The 15724-nt window shown below is 45.7% G+C and overlaps 1 protein-coding gene across 1 annotated transcript in view; it reads right to left on the reverse strand.

Moving 5' to 3' along the window:
• The window catches only part of LOC115459893 (membrane protein FAM174B-like), a 54775-nt gene extending 39431 nt beyond the window's left edge, over window positions 1-15344 (reverse strand). Inside the window, exon 1 of the mRNA XM_030189718.1 lies at window positions 14871-15344. Coding sequence (XP_030045578.1) covers window positions 14871-15142 — 272 coding nt within the window. The 5' untranslated portion in view covers window positions 15143-15344. The remainder of the gene's footprint in view (window positions 1-14870) is intronic.
• Between the last annotated feature and the right edge of the window lie 380 nt (window positions 15345-15724).

Raw genomic sequence — 15724 nt, forward strand, 5'->3', positions numbered from 1 at the left:
TTCAATTCAGTGGACAAACCCAAGATTTAAAATTAAAAAAAAAAAAGGTCAATAATCCAGAGAATGATTGCCAATGTAACCCAATAATTCCAATATCGAAACCATATGCTAAGATTATGGCAGCTAAGACACAAAAGTCGCTGTCAGTTTGTCCACTGGATTGAATTGTTTGACTCCTGAAGCAGATGCAATCAGTGCTGAAATGCAGGATTACATAGAGTCCATTTTATATTTTAAATAAACGTTTGCCCTTCTGTTGGAATCATATTGGCCCTTCCCTATTCTTTTGTATTTTTCATTTGGTTGATGCATTTGGGGGCTTTTTTTTTTTTAACAAGGGTTTCTTAAAGTCATGGGCTGGGAGGGAGAATGGAATGAGGGGATGGGAGGGGGCTTGGAGAAGTAACAGAAGGATTTCAGAAACTACATGGGTGCCAGCCGATAGTCAGGGTCCCAGCCTCGGCTGAATATTGGCTGGGCCCCGCATAACCTACTCTATTATGTAACACTAACTGTTAGCTCTCATTCTACTACTATCTACTAACAACGACACACTGTAAGCCACATTGAGCCTGCAAAGAGGTGGGAAAATGTGAGATACGAATGCAATAAATAAATAAATAAATAAATAAGCTCCGACAGCCAGCAGTGGGACAACTAGCCCCAGAAACTCAGTCTGGTATCAGCTCGGGGCCTGGCACTGTATATCCAGGGCTCATGTAACCAGCAATGGTCAGCATTTAAAAAAAACACTGATTGCCATCAGCTGAATATTAACCCAATTTTATTTTAACCAAATTGCTTCTTAAAAGTTCCCTGCAAAGGAAGACAGCAGCATCCCTACCGATCAGACCTATAATCCTGGCTTTTTCTTCTGTTAAATAATTTCATCTTTTTTAAATTGTTTTTATTATTGTAAACCATTCTGACATGATTATCAAAAAACAATATATCAAAGCATAATAAACCATAGCCAGCTTTTCCATTCGCAGCAAAATGTATTTTGCTACCTTTCCTCTTTCACGTTAAATATATATATATATATATATATTTTTTTTTTTTTGTTACATTTGTACCCCACGCTTTCCCACTCATGGCAGGCTCAATGCGGCTTACATGGGGCAATGGAGGGTTAAGTGACTTGCCCAGAGTCACAAGGAGCTGCCTATGCCGGGAATCGAACTCAGTTCCTCAGTTCCCCAGGACCAAAGTCCACCACCCTAACCACTAGGCCACTCCTCCACTATTGTACTAGCAACATTCCATGTAGAAGTCGGCCCCTGCAGATCACCAATGTGGCCGCGCAGGCTTCTGCTTCTGTGAGTCTGACGTCCTGCACGTACGTGCAGGACGTCAGACTCACAGAAACAGAAGCCTGCGCAGCCTTCTACATGGAATGTTGCTAGTGGAATAGCAACATTCCATGTAGAATCTCCAATAGTAGCAACATTCCATGTAGAATCTCCAATAGTATCTATTTTATTTTTGTTACATTTGTACCCTGCGCTTTCCCACTCATGGCAGGCTCAATGCGGCTTACATGGGGCAATGGAGGGTTAAGTGACTTGCCCAGAGTCACAAGGAGCTGCCTATGCCGGGAATCTAACTCAGTTCCTCAGTTCCCCAGGACCAAAGTCCACCACCCTAACCACTAGGCCACTCCTCCTAGCTATGTTTATATATTTTTTTATCGTCCTGTTTCTCCAATGGCCTATTTAAAAGCCTTGTTTGCAGAAAAAGATGGGTCCATTTTTGGACAGCTGTTATGTAAGGCAGGAAGGCCTATTCCAGGCACTGCCCGGCATTAAGTGGCAAGTTATAGCTGGAGTTCAAAAATAGATTTCAGTACGAGTTAAAAGAATCAAATCCGAATTTTTTTTTAATGGACTGATTTTAGGATTACAAAAATCTGGTGCCATATAAAATATTAACAGCCGGCCAGGACATGTCAGAATGCTTCCGAGACAGGGCTCACAGGCACTGTGCAAAAGTGACACCAAGTGGCTGGACTGAGGGCCCAGGATTGTGGGGTTTTCTGAAAGGAGCCCAGATGTGTGGCCCCACAGCCCAGAACTGGCACTACAAGGATGGGCCTAAGTGAGTTGGGGTGGGGGATACAAAATAGTAGGAAAACTCCCCTCATAGTTGTAAAGGAAGGCTCAGGTTTCCAGATCTCGGCCTTGGTGGTTCGAAGGTGAGGAAGGAAACTGACAGGTTCACCTCCATCAAAGACAAAAACCTCAGAAATAAGACATAGATGGGGCATAATTGAACGTCGCTGGTGATCTATTTTGGCGGCGGCGCTACAGATGGCCGGAACCATATTATTGAAAAAGATGGCCGGCCCTCTTTTTTTTTTCGATAATACGGTTTAGCCCGGCCAAATGCCAGAGTTAGCCGGGTTTGAGATGGCGGGTTTTGTTTTTCAGCGATAATGGGAAAAAATGCCGGCGACATCCAAGGCATTTGGTCGTGGGAGGAGCCAGCATTTGTAGTGCACTGGTCCCCTTCACATGCCAGGACACCAACCGGGCACCCTAGGGGGCACTTCTAAAAATTTTTTTAAAATATACAAATACCTCCCCTGTGCATAGCTCCCTTACCTTGGGTGCTGAGCCCCCCAAATACCCCCCAAAACCCACTCCCCACAACTCTACACCACTACCATAGTCCTTATGGGTGAAGGGGGGGGGTTGGAGGGCTCAACACTTACCACCACAAGTGTAACAGGTAGGGGGGGATGGGCCTGGGTCCGCCTGCCTGAAGTCCACTGCAACCAACATAAACTGTTCTAGGGACCTGCATACTGCTGTCAGGGAGCTGGGTATGACATTTGAGATTGGCAAAAAAGGTTTTTAGTTTTATTGTTTTAGTGTGGGAGGGGGTTGGTGACCACTGGGGGAGTACAAGGAGTTCATCCCTCATTCCCTCCAGTGGTCATCTGGTCAGTTGGGGCACCTTTTTGAGGCTTGGTCGTGAAAATAAAAGGACCAAGTAAAAGCGGCAAAATACTGATTAACGCCGCTTTTTTTTCCCATTATCCACAAAAGCCGGCCATCGGGTAGCCACGCCCATGCCCGCCCATGTCCCGCCTTCGCTTCGCCGCAGACACTCCCCCTTGAACTTTCGCTGGCTTGGTGACGGGAAAGCGGCGATGGTGTCAAAAAAGCAGCTTTTGATTATACCGATTTCGCCTCTTTTGCGAGATCGCCGGCCATCTCCCAATTTATGTCGGAAGATGCCCGCCGATCACTTTCGAAAATAAGCCTGATAGACATTCTGGATTATGGTCCTCACAATTAGCGAGAGAATCTGTGTGATGCTCCAAGAAAGACCTAAATTATGTATCCAGTAGAAGAAAAAGGAAGGGGTGTTATCACAGAAGCAAGTGAATAGTGAGATGTTACTAAGGAACAAAAGAAAAAAAAGAAAAAGCACTTTTCACTACAAAGGAAGTTCAATAATGAGAGGTCATAAGAGAATCAGAATAATATTAGAAAGTATTTCTTCATGGAAAGGGCACAGATAGTGGAACCAGTTCCCAGGAAAAGGCAACACCAATAACCGAACTCCAACAACTCCTCTCTCTGAAACACCCCCCACCTCAGAGCCCTCACCAGAAGATGCAAATGGAAGAAAAGAACCAACACGGTAAAATTGGGGGAACAAGACATTTTTTTTTTAGATATGTAAGTGATGGAAGAAATTGCCAAAACAGAATTGAGAGGCTCAAGGTTGAAGGAGAGGAACTTACGTGTTCACAGATGAAGGACCGGAAGTTGGACCGTAGAAAACACTAATGGGAACGGATGTCTGACAGACCCAGACCGGTTCTCAGAAGACTGAGGAGCTAGCTAACCTAAAAGTAGCCAAAGTGATGTGGCCTGAGAGGATGCATCCGAAGGTACTCAAGGAACTTAAGGAAGTTCTGGCAGCTTTACTGTTCAACCTTTTCAATGCTTTAGTCTGGTGTGGTCGCAGAGGCCTGCAGAAGGGTGGATGTGGTTACTCTCCACAAAAGCAGGAGGTTGAGAATTACGGGCCTGTTAGTCCGACCTTTGTGGCGAGCAAATTAATGGAAACACTTCTAAAGCAGAGGATTGTATCTAGAATCAAATGGACTACAGGACCCAAAGCAACAAGGTTTTACTAAAGGTCTTGTCAGACAAACCTAATTAATAACCAAAGTGGACAGCCAAACAGTTTAGATTTCGAGGAAGCGCTAGATGTGAAGGACTTAGATTTTAGCAAAGCCTTTAACGCACTTCCACACAGGCTCTAAAGTGACTGACTGGGTTAGAAACTGGTTAAGTGGGAGGAGACAGTAAGTAGTGATAAATGGTTTACTCCGAGGAAAAGGATGTTACCAGTGGTGCACCACAGGGATCGGTCCTTGGGCCGGCTCTTTGTAACATCTTTGCAAATGATACTGCGAAGGTCTGTCTGGTAAGGTTTGCCTCTCTGCAGATGATACCAATCTCTGTAATAGGGTAGACTGTAACCCAGTACCTCTAGGTGCAGCCAAGGATAGAACAATCTCCTCCAGCCACAGGCTCCGGGTACAGTCAAGAAATAAATGTCCACCCGCAACTTCAATCTTAAAGACTTTATTCCATGCAGGTTTCTAGTAGACCTGATACACAGTTCCAACAGCAGCATTCACCTTCCATCTTAAGCACATATAAGCCACCTGAAAGTGTGTGGCAAATAGTCCCCTTTAAGCAGTAGGCTATCAGCACACACCAGGATTCAATACAGGCTCACAGTCAGCTCCAGTCTGGGCTCTTTATCCAGTGCACAATAAACAGTAGATCAATTCCAAATAGAAGCAGTTCATTCAATTCATCATCACAGTTAAATCACAACGCAGCAGTTTCTACCTTCTACTTTCTTTACCTTCAGGAGAGTTCAATACTTTAGGGACTCCTCATACCCAAGGGATTTCACCCTGCATCAGCTTCACTGGTAAATTCAATACTTTAGGGACCTCCCTTACCCAAGGATTTTCAGCCTGCAAATACTTTTGGGACTTCCTCACACCCAAGGGATTTCAGCCTGCTTCAGTACTTTAGGGACCTCTCTTACCCAAGGGTTTTCAGCCTGCAAATACTTTTGGGACTTCCTCACACCCAAGGGATTTCAGCCTGCTTCAGTACTTTAGGGACCTCTCTTACCCAAGGGTTTTCAGCCTACAACTGCTTCTCTCCCCTGGGACTCCTTCCCACCTGCCTAATCAATCCCTGGCTTCTGCTCTCACAACCAATCATTCTCCTTCCATTAGCTTCTCTACACACCCATACCAGCTGAGTTAAGCATTAGACTAATGATGAGCTCCTGCACACAGGGTTTCCTAACTCTCTTTCCCCCTAGTGGTAGCCCATCTACACGTCCTGCCAGCTTACACCTATGTCTTCTCCCATTGCAGCTAGGAGTCCAGTCCGGGTTCTTCATCTCACCCCCCTGGTTCCTTGCCTGCAATGCCTTCTGGGACTTGTATTTCAGACTGAAACTGCCTTAACCCAACTATCCTGGATGTGACTCTATCACAAGACACATCAGAAGGTGTGGATTTATTTATTTATTTAATTGCATTTGTATCCCACATTTTCCCACCTATTTGCGGGCTCAGTGTGGCTTACATGAGAGATCTAGCAAAGCTTGAAAAAAATGGTCCAGAAATGGGCAACTAAGATTCAATGATAAAAAAATGTAGGGTCATGCACTTGGGCTGCAAAAATCCAAGGGAGCAGTACCGTTTAGGAGAAGTACTTCTGTGCACGAAAGAAGAACAGGATTTGAGAGTGATCATATCTGATAATCTTAAGGTGGCCAAACAGGTAGAAAAGGCGACGGTCAGCGCCAGAAGGATGCTCAGGGAGAGGAACGGCTAGCAGGAAAGAGGAGGTGATAGTGCCCTTGTATAAGTTTCTGGTGAGGCTTCACTTAAAATTCTGTGTGCAGTTCTGAAGACCACAGCTATAACAGATATAAACAGGATGGAGTCAGTACAGAGGACGGCTACAAAAGTGGTCAGTGGTCATAAAGCGAATGGGGACAGACTTATAGACCTAAATATGTATACACTGGAAGAAATGAGGCGCGAGCAGTGGCATAATGGTTAGCGTAGCGGGTTGCAGACCTGGGGAACAAGGTTCAATTCCCTCTGCAGCTCTGTGTGACCCTGCACAAGTCATTTAACCCTCCATTGCCCAAGGTACAATAGTAGTACAGTTATACCTCGGTTTTCGTTGACTTCGGTTATCGTCGGTTTCTGTTGATTTTTTTCCACGAAAAATTTGTCTCGGATTTCGTCGGCCCTGCCCACGTGACGTCGCTGCTAATTTTGTGAAAACAAAGGGGAACCCATGCGTTCTCCTGCTCAGTGTGGCATTGTTTCTCGTTGTGTGAGCATCACCCCGCGCGTCTAGCCAAACAAATCCATATGGAAATAATTGCTTCGGTTTTCGTCGGTTTCGCAGATTGTTTTCGGATGGATTATCAACGAAAACCGAGGTATCACTGTATAATGTACTACATAGATTGTGAGTCCACTAGGGACAGTCCCAGTACCTGTAAAATTAAACTGTAAACTGCTTACCTCTAAGCAATATATAAATACTCTGGAAGAAAGGCGGGGAAATAGGAATATGAAAGAGACTATTTAAATATCTCTGTGGCACTAATGTACAGGAGGTGAGTCTATTGCAAATGAAGGAAAACAATAGAATGAGAGGACACAGGATGAAAAGGTTAAAAGGTTGTAGGCTCAGGAGTAATCTATGGAAATATTTTTTTTACAGAAAGGGTTGTGGATATGTGTAAACAACCTCCCAACGGAGGTGGTACAAGCAAAGTGTCTGAATTCAAGAAAGTGTGGGACAATCACGTGGGATCACTTAGGGAGAGGAAGAGATCGTGGATGCTGTGAATGGACAAACTGGATGGGTCATTTGGCCTTTATCTATCAACATGTTTCTGTATCTGCTGCCCGTATTGGCTGCACAGACTTCCTTTTGCTGCATCCTGCCAGTGAGGAAACAGGAAGTGATATCAGCAAGGGTAGGACATAACAGGTGTTAAATGTACACTTACCCATGTAAAGAGCAGTATTCTATAAATTTAGGTGCACATATGGTACTTAAATTTAAGCAACCTTTTATAGAATAAGGGGGTATGTTCTTGGAAATCCCCCACCAGCAACCTGTCCCTCCAACATTATGTCTGCTGAAAAATGTTGGTAGGAATGCACTTTTCCAGTTTGAGTCTTGCCTGAGTGGCCCACACAGCATCAAAGACCCTGGAAAGTTTGTATCATAGGACAGCCACTGGCATAACCATGTGACCATTAATGATTCACTTTTCAGCCTAGATCAACAATGGAAGGTCTGATACATGAACGGAGCACGGTCTCCTCTTGGCATGCAAGGAATTATTATAAGACACTTTGAATGGATTTGCTCATTGACGGTGGTATATACTTTTTTACATATTAACATCCTGCTACCCTGACCCTACTGTGAACACAAAAATAGGCCAAAAGAGGAGAATTAAACCTCACACTAAAAAAAATAAATAAATAAATAAATAAGCCAGAAACCATTCTTCAGAACTGGAAAACCTTCCAGATCTCAGGACTCTGAAACCCTAACGCAAGATATCCAACTAAAAAGTCCACAGATACATATAGGAAAATAAATAATTAACTTTTTGGACGTAATTTCAGAAAATCATTTTCACATATACGGCAACATACACATGTAAAGTATGCACTTGTGAGCTCCATCCACATAAGTACATACAGTAAGTATTGCCATACTGAGACAGACTGAAGGTCCATCAAGCCTAGCATCCTGTTTCCAACAGTGGCCAATCCAGGTCACAAGTACCTGGCAAGATCCCAAAAAAGTACAATACATTTTATGCTGCTTATCCTAGAAATAAGCAGTGGATTTTCCCCAAGTCCATTTTAATAATGGTCTGTGGACTTTTCCTTTAGGAAGCCATCCAAACCTTTTTAAACCCTGCTAAGCTAACTGCTCATTCTCTATTCTCTAGCAACGAATTCTAGAGTTTAATTACATGTCGAGTGAAGAAGCTTTTTCTCCAATTCATTTTAAATTTACTACTTTGTAGCTTCATTGCGTACCCCCTAGTCCTAATATTTCTGGAAAGAGTAAACAAACGATTCACATCTACCCATTCAACTCCACTCATTATTTTATAGACCTCTATCATATCTCCCCTCAGCTGTCTTTTCTCCAAGCTGAAGAGCCCTAGCCGCTTTAGCCTTTCCTCAGAGGGATGCCCAGATGTAAAATACATGCTCTGCGAGTCAAGTATTTACAGAATTAATACTTAACTGGAATTTTGGTATGTGTGTACATACGCTTACACATAAATGCATACCTGTATATGCCATTATTCTAAACGGGCACATAATAGGAGCATTGTTTATGCTACAGAATTGCACCCACAGGTTTTGAAAATTGGGCCAGCATATATGTGAAGCTGCACTTTTTTATATGCATACTTTTTTTTCCATGCAGGAGTGTCCCCGGATGGTGCGTGCCCTAAGTGTCTAGCCCAGGGCGCTACTCTGGGCCATATGTTTTGGTCCTGTCCCAAGATAACAGCCTTCTGGTCTAATTTATTAAAGTATACCTCGACATTGTGGCACACATCATGGAAACGCACTCCCCTTCTATTGTTTGGAAAACCATTACTGACCATCCCCATACCAGCAGGGTACAAAGGATTTGTACGCAGAGCAACTACAACAGCTAAAGCAGTCATATTGAAAGAATGGATCTCCTCCAAAAGCCCTACAATCCAACAATGGCGCAGTAAAATGATTGACTATATGAAGTTTGAGTGGAGAGTGGCTAGGTCTGATTCAAAGTTTTCAGAATCTGCCTTCTTTCGTGTTTGGACACCCTTTTGGCAAACGCTCACGCCAGCCGGGAAAGGACACCTTATGAACAAGTGAAACCCTGTGAGAAATTTAGTGTATATGTTTGCTAACATGTATCTCACTATTAAGGGAAGGAGGGAGGGGGGAGGGGGGAGGTAGGGGGAGAAAATGTGAGCAAAATTCCTTGCATTTAGCAGAGTTGGTAGATATGTTAGAGTTTAAAGTATATCCAACATACGTTGCACTGGTTGTTACAACAAGTTCAAATTTTGTATAATGCTTTATTTCTATATTTACTTTGCTGTAATGGACTATATGACTCACAATAAACAGAAATTGAAATTAAAAAAAATAAAAATACGTATACTTTTTGCAAAATTGCTCCATGCCAGTAAACCTTCATGTGAAGTATCTACTGGCATCCTTACACGACATACGCTTCACAATGCTTCGTGTTTTACAAAGCACTGAGCAAACGTGAACCTCGCAACCTGACTGACCTATTTCCCCATATGCAGAGCCCCTATACAAAACGGAGCTTCGCAGCTCCCTTAAATTTAGTCTTTTACCAAGAGGCACAGAAGAGCCATAGAAGAAAATGTACGATTCTCTGTAACAATGTATCTATTGACTGGAACTACCAAGCAGTTGCTGTAACTATTATAAAACAAAAATGTAAACAAATATTTTTTGCATTCCAATGCCGAGTCCAAAAAGTCTGTTATATAAACGGCACTGTTTACGATACGGAGGGTCTGATTCAGCGCGTTTTCTTCTTTTCTGCAATTGTTCAGAAGTTCCCGATTTACAACATCCCTGATTCATCTAGCACAGAGGTCCCAAAACTGCAGCATGCAGGCCACACCTGACCCATGTTTGAATTTTGGCAGGTCCACAGTGGCAGAGAAAGAGCTGAGACAGGAGGAAGAGGAGGAGGAGGATAGTTGGGTTGGGATAGAGGTGGTTGGGAGGCGGGGATAGTGCTGGGCAGACTTATACGGTCTGTGCCAGGGCCGGTGGTGGGAGGCGGGGCTGGTGGTTGGGAGGCGGGGATAGTGCTGGGCAGACTTATACGGTCTGTGCCAGGGCCGGTGGTGGGAGGCGGGGCTGGTGGTTGGGAGGCGGGGATAGTGCTGGGCAGACTTATACGGTCTGTGCCAGGGCCGGTGGTGGGAGGCGGGGCTGGTGGTTGGGAGGCGGGGATAGTGCTGGGCAGACTTATACGGTCTGTGCCAGGGCCGGTGGTGGGAGGCGGGGCTGGTGGTTGGGAGGCGGGGATAGTGCTGGGCAGACTTATACGGTCTGTGCCAGGGCCGGTGGTGGGAGGCGGGGCTGGTGGTTGGGAGGCGGGGATAGTGCTGGGCAGACTTATACGGTCTGTGCCAGAGCCGGTGGTTGGGAGGAGGGGCTGGTGGTTGGGGGGCGGGGATAGTGCTGGGAGACTTATACGGTCTGTGCCAGAGCCGGTGGTGGGAGGCGGGGCCGGTGGTTGGGAGGCGGGGATAGTGCTGGGCAGACTTATACGGTCTGTGCCAGAGCCGGTGGATGGGAGGCGGGGCTGGTGGTTGGGGGGCGGGGATAGTGCTGGGCAGACTTATACGGTCTGTGCCAGAGCCGGTGGTTGGGAGGAGGGGCTGGTGGTTGGGGGGCGGGGATAGTGCTGGGCAGACTTATACGGTCTGTGCCAGAGCCGGTGGTTGGGAGGAGGGGCTGGTGGTTGGGGGGCAGGGATAGTGCTGGGCAGACTTACACGGTCTATGCCAGAGCTGGTGGTTGGGAGGCGGGGATAGTGCTGGGCAGACTTATACGGTCTGTGCCCTGAAGAGCACAGGTACAAATCAAAGTAGGGTATACACAAAAAGTAGCACATATGAGTTTATCTTGTTGGGCAGACTAGATGGACCGTGCAGGTCTTTTTCTGCCGTCATCTACTATATGAGGAGTCATGGAAGCTGGTTCAGCCATTGCCACCTGTTCTGATATCAACTACCTATACTGGTACCTTCCTCTCACTGCTGATCTTGTGATGCACCAGATCAGAAGTGTGAGGGAGTAACCTGAGATTTCTGCACATGCTCAAAGTACCCACATGAGTAGCTGGAATCAGTGCAGGTGGCAACAGCTGATTGAAACAGCAAATAGGTAGAACTGGGCGAGGTAACGTGCCCAACACACACACAAAAAAAAAAAAAAAAACCAATGGAGGCGACACAATGTAAGTAAAGACCGTAATGGACATTACCTGACTCTTCTTCCCCCTTTCCCTCCCTAAGTTCCCCCCAATTGTACCTGCCATACATGTACCTCATTCTACCACAATATCACCTTGTATACCTGTATATGCCATTATTCTAAACGGGCACAAAATAGGAGGGTTAAGTGACTTGCCCAGAGTCACAAGGAGCTGCCTGTGCCTGAAGTGAGAATCGAACTCAGTTCCTCAGGATCAAAGTCCACCACCCTAACCACTAGGCCACTCCTCTACTAATGCACGCAACACTGGAACTACAACGCAGTTGAGTGCCTGTCCTATCCCCCCCTCCCCCCCCCGATGTCACTCAGCACATCTGCTTCCTCTCACTTGTTTAATACCCTTAACTGGCTACACTTTTACAATAACCAGACTTTTCATTTTTACACTCCCTGCTGGTAAAGTTTAGTGCACACCCTGCCATGCAAGAATGGAAACCATAACCTCCCCCCTGCTCATCTGCATAGCAAGATCACAGACAGTGGAATGGGGGTTAATGTAACAATCCCCTTTTACCCCGCCTCTCTAAGGCTGAAAAAGCTGATTCGATTTCCACGTCCCATCAGCAGTGGGTCAGGACACTGTACTCAGGGCTGCCTCTGATGTGGGTGGTGCCCTGGGTGGAAAAGTCAGTGGTATCTCTTGTACCTGCAGTAACGGTGGCACATCCCCCAAAAGGTAAAGGGCCTTTTTGCAACCTTGTTTGTCACTTTTAGCAGCTTGCAAGGCAGGAGAGGCGACCACTTCTACCAACAGCAGGCAGGCAGGAGTTTGACATGGGACAGGGAAAGCAAAAGAGATTTTGGATTTAGCTCACATCTTTTTCAGGAGTAACTCAAGGTAGGTTACATTCAGATATAGTAGGTTATTTCCCTAAATGGGCACCTGACAATGGAGGGTTAAGGAGCAGGAGTGTTATTTGAATCCTGCTTTTCCCTGGTTCCCAGCTCCCTGCTACAACCCACTTGACCACTCCTCCACAACTCTTCCAGTTGCAACCACACTCTCTAGCTCCTCCCTGGCATCAGACCCAGCTCAGGGCTTCCAGAGGTACAGGTTGTGGCAAGCTCCCTACATGACCGCCCTGCTCACCCTACCCGGCCCTGGCTGTCCTATTAATCCTGGGGCACCTGCTAGTAAAAACAAGTAGGCTGGACTCCATTCATTTTCAACACAAAGACCACAAAAACAGTAGCATGACCTGTTTGGAAAGCTATAGCACCTCTGAAACAGAATCGCCAGAAAGCAATGCTAGGACTAATCTGTCCAGTGTGCATATACAGTTCAGGAAAGTAAACAGCCTCATTTAGGACTTGTGTATTACACTGCCCCCCTCCCCCCATGCAGAGCAAGAGGGAACATCACAGATGAGCAATGGGGAGGGGTGCAACAGTGCTTTGCAAAAGCTTCCTACCCCCTCTCGTCCCCTTTCTTAACCCTTTAGTGTCCAATGTTCCCATCAATCTGTTCCCACTGGTGTCAGCTAAACACGCTGTGATTGGCTGAGAGACACCTGGAGGGGGCATAATCGAAAGGGACGTCCAAATAGTTTTGATTTGGGCGTCCTTGCACATCCCGATCCCCAATTCTCTCCGGCGGTGGTCATTTCGTAAGAAAAACACGTCTAAGAGAAGGACACCCATCACAAAATCTGAAGAAAAAAAACGTCCAAGTGCTCGTCAGGGACGTCCTTTTTTTTTTTTTTTGAGTGAAGGACGTCCAAGTGTTAGGCACTTGAAAGGATGTCCCTGACTAGCAGCTGGACGTTTTTTGTTCTTCCAATTTTTGCGATGGGCATCCTCCTCTGCATGCGTCCCGCGCAGCCCCAACGAGAGGTGCAGACCTCCCGTTAGGTTTTCCACAGTGCATGGGGTCGGAAAACCTGTCCTGTTTGTCTGTCCTAATTAGATTGTAAGCTCTGTGGAGCAGGGACTGTCTCTTCATGTTCAAGTGTACAGCGCTGCGTACGTCTAGTAGCGCTATAGAAATGATAAGTAGTAGTAGTCTCTAGGATTCCGGAATCTTGGTACCCTTTGGGATTCTAGAATCTTGCTACTCTTTGGGATTCTGCATGGAATCTTGCTACTTTTTGAGATTCCGGCATCTTGCTTTACTTTGTCCTTATCTCTTGTTTGTTCTGTTTGTCTGTCCTGATTAGACTGTAAGCTCTGTCCAGTAGGGACTGTCTCTTCATGTTCAAGTGTACAGCGCTGCGTACGTCTAGTAGCGCTATAGAAATGATAAGTAGTAGTAGTAGTAAAACGGCTGTGCATCTGCCTTGCATGCGCATTATAATACTAATTAGCTCATTATAATAACCTGTATATCATTTGCATTCCCTTTTCGTTAGCTGCTACCGTGTGGCTGGGAGAACCCTCGCTAGACTGGCTAGAACTGGTTTAAAAACCACGTTGCTGGCTGGTTAAGTTTAGTGCACCTGGCCCTAAAGGGTAAATGCTTCAGTCTGCATCGTACTGTTCCCACGTTCAATCGAGCCACACACAGGTGTCCCCTTCTTACATTCTCACTCTCATAAAACAAACATAGAAAAGGGAAACAGAGAAGTCGGTGGAAAAGTAACAGTGGCAAGCTAATAATAATAAGTCATAACCAATCACAAAGTGTTCAAGTGCCCATATGAGATCATTATTTAACACAAACCTAATAGGGGTAAGGAACAAATAGTAGTCATATAAATACCTAAAAAATAATAATGAGCAAAAATCTCTCAATGCTTTGTCTCAATTACAATAACCTTAAAAACAAAAAAGAAAAGTTGGTTTTAAAAGGCTACAATCGGAAAAAAAACACTTCATTCAAGGTTTAGAGTTGACAGAAAAAACTTAAGTCAACAGTGGATCTCTCAAAAGCACATTCCCATGATAAAATTACTTATGTGAAGCACTGGAGGTCAACATGACAGTTTATTAACATTATGCAGTAGTCCTTAATGGACACCAGAGGTAAAGCTCCATTAGCAGATAAAAATCCTCACATGCAATCTAAATACCTACATTATACTGAATTTATTTTCTTAGTTCATTGTAAGCCGCTTTGGGGCCGCACATCTGTGGCAAAAGGCGGGATATAAATGATCTCAAATAAATATAGATATCCTATAGTATATCTCCTATCAAACTGAGCTCTCTTTTTCATCAAGCACTGCCATTTCCTCCCCTCACCCTCCCCACTGACAGTTTGAACTTCGTGGGTGTGGCTTGGATCTCTTTCAGGGAGAGAAAACTAACAACTTATAGCAGCAGCTTCAGAGAGCATTTTCCATCTCACAGATAGGCTGCAGAGAATACCTTCTCCTGCTTTAGACTTAGCCTGGCCTCAGAATGACATCCTATAGTATATCTCCTATCACCTTCTCCCACTACTCCAACCAGAGTTACACCTAATCACACTGACCACCCTTCAACATCTTCTGTCCTTCTGTGACTGTTCTCTTGTGCTTGACTGCTTAAATATTTTAAATTTAAATGCTTTACTTTTTGTCTATTAGATTGTAAGCTCTTTGAGCAGGGACTGTCTTTCTTCTGTGTTTGTACAGCGCTGCGTACACTTTGTAGCGCTCTAGAAATGTTAAATAGTAGTAGTAGTAAATAAATAAATCCCATAGAGAGCCACAGAGAGCATGGGGTAGTGGGGGCGGGGCTGATCTGTAGCCTCCACCTGTGGCAGCTGACACGAGGACGGAGGTACCTGCAGATCCGGATCACCAGGCAGACCACGAGCAAGGAGCTGAAGGCACACACAACGATCACGGTGACTTTGAGGGTGAAGAGGTCCCACAGGGAGTCGAAGTAGGTCATCAGCGTGTCTTTGGTGGCGTTCTTGGCCGTGGCATCCGTGCTGGAGTTCAAAGCCCCAGGGGCAGCCAGGCCCAGCTCGGGCTCGCTGCTCTGCTGCACCCCGATCGCCGCTGCGGAGTGTGCCAGCAGCGTAACCAGCAGTGCCACCAGCAAAGCGGGCATCTTCCAGCCACGGGCTTCCACGCAAGCCACGACTCCTTCCAGCAAACGCAAGATCGCTTAATGGCCAAGGCTGGGAGGTAGAGGTTGCCCAGGGCTCTGTAGCCCTCTGATCCCTCTCTCTCGCCGCCTCTGAGTCTCCTGCACTGTAGCTTTGCAGAATGTGTGCAGGAAACAGGACTCCACACCCGGAAGGGTTTTTGCTCCACGTAGTGATGAATCATTTGATCAGGGATTCACAGGGGAGTGGTGTAATCTGGAAAGGGAACAGCAGCTGTTCCTTTCTTTTACAAAATGACATCGAGATCTCTTCCTCCCCGCCCCCCGAGCCAGGTGCCTCCTGCTCTACCGTCCTAGAAATGTACAAAGATTGTGCATGCCACAAAAATTAAGAGAAAAGCACAGCGACATTATTCCGGAATATTTATGCTCTGGGGGAGGGGAGGGAACGATCAGTGAAATTTCAGTATGGGAAAGTTTCTTAGTTCCAAGGACTGGAGCTACTGTTCACCTGTTACGTTTCAAACTTTTGATTAACTCAATCCTCTTTTGCAGGCTGCCTGGCCGCTACCTTGCTTTATTCTC

Source organism: Microcaecilia unicolor, chromosome 1, assembly GCF_901765095.1.
Source record: "Microcaecilia unicolor chromosome 1, aMicUni1.1, whole genome shotgun sequence".
NCBI lineage: Eukaryota > Metazoa > Chordata > Amphibia > Gymnophiona > Siphonopidae > Microcaecilia > Microcaecilia unicolor.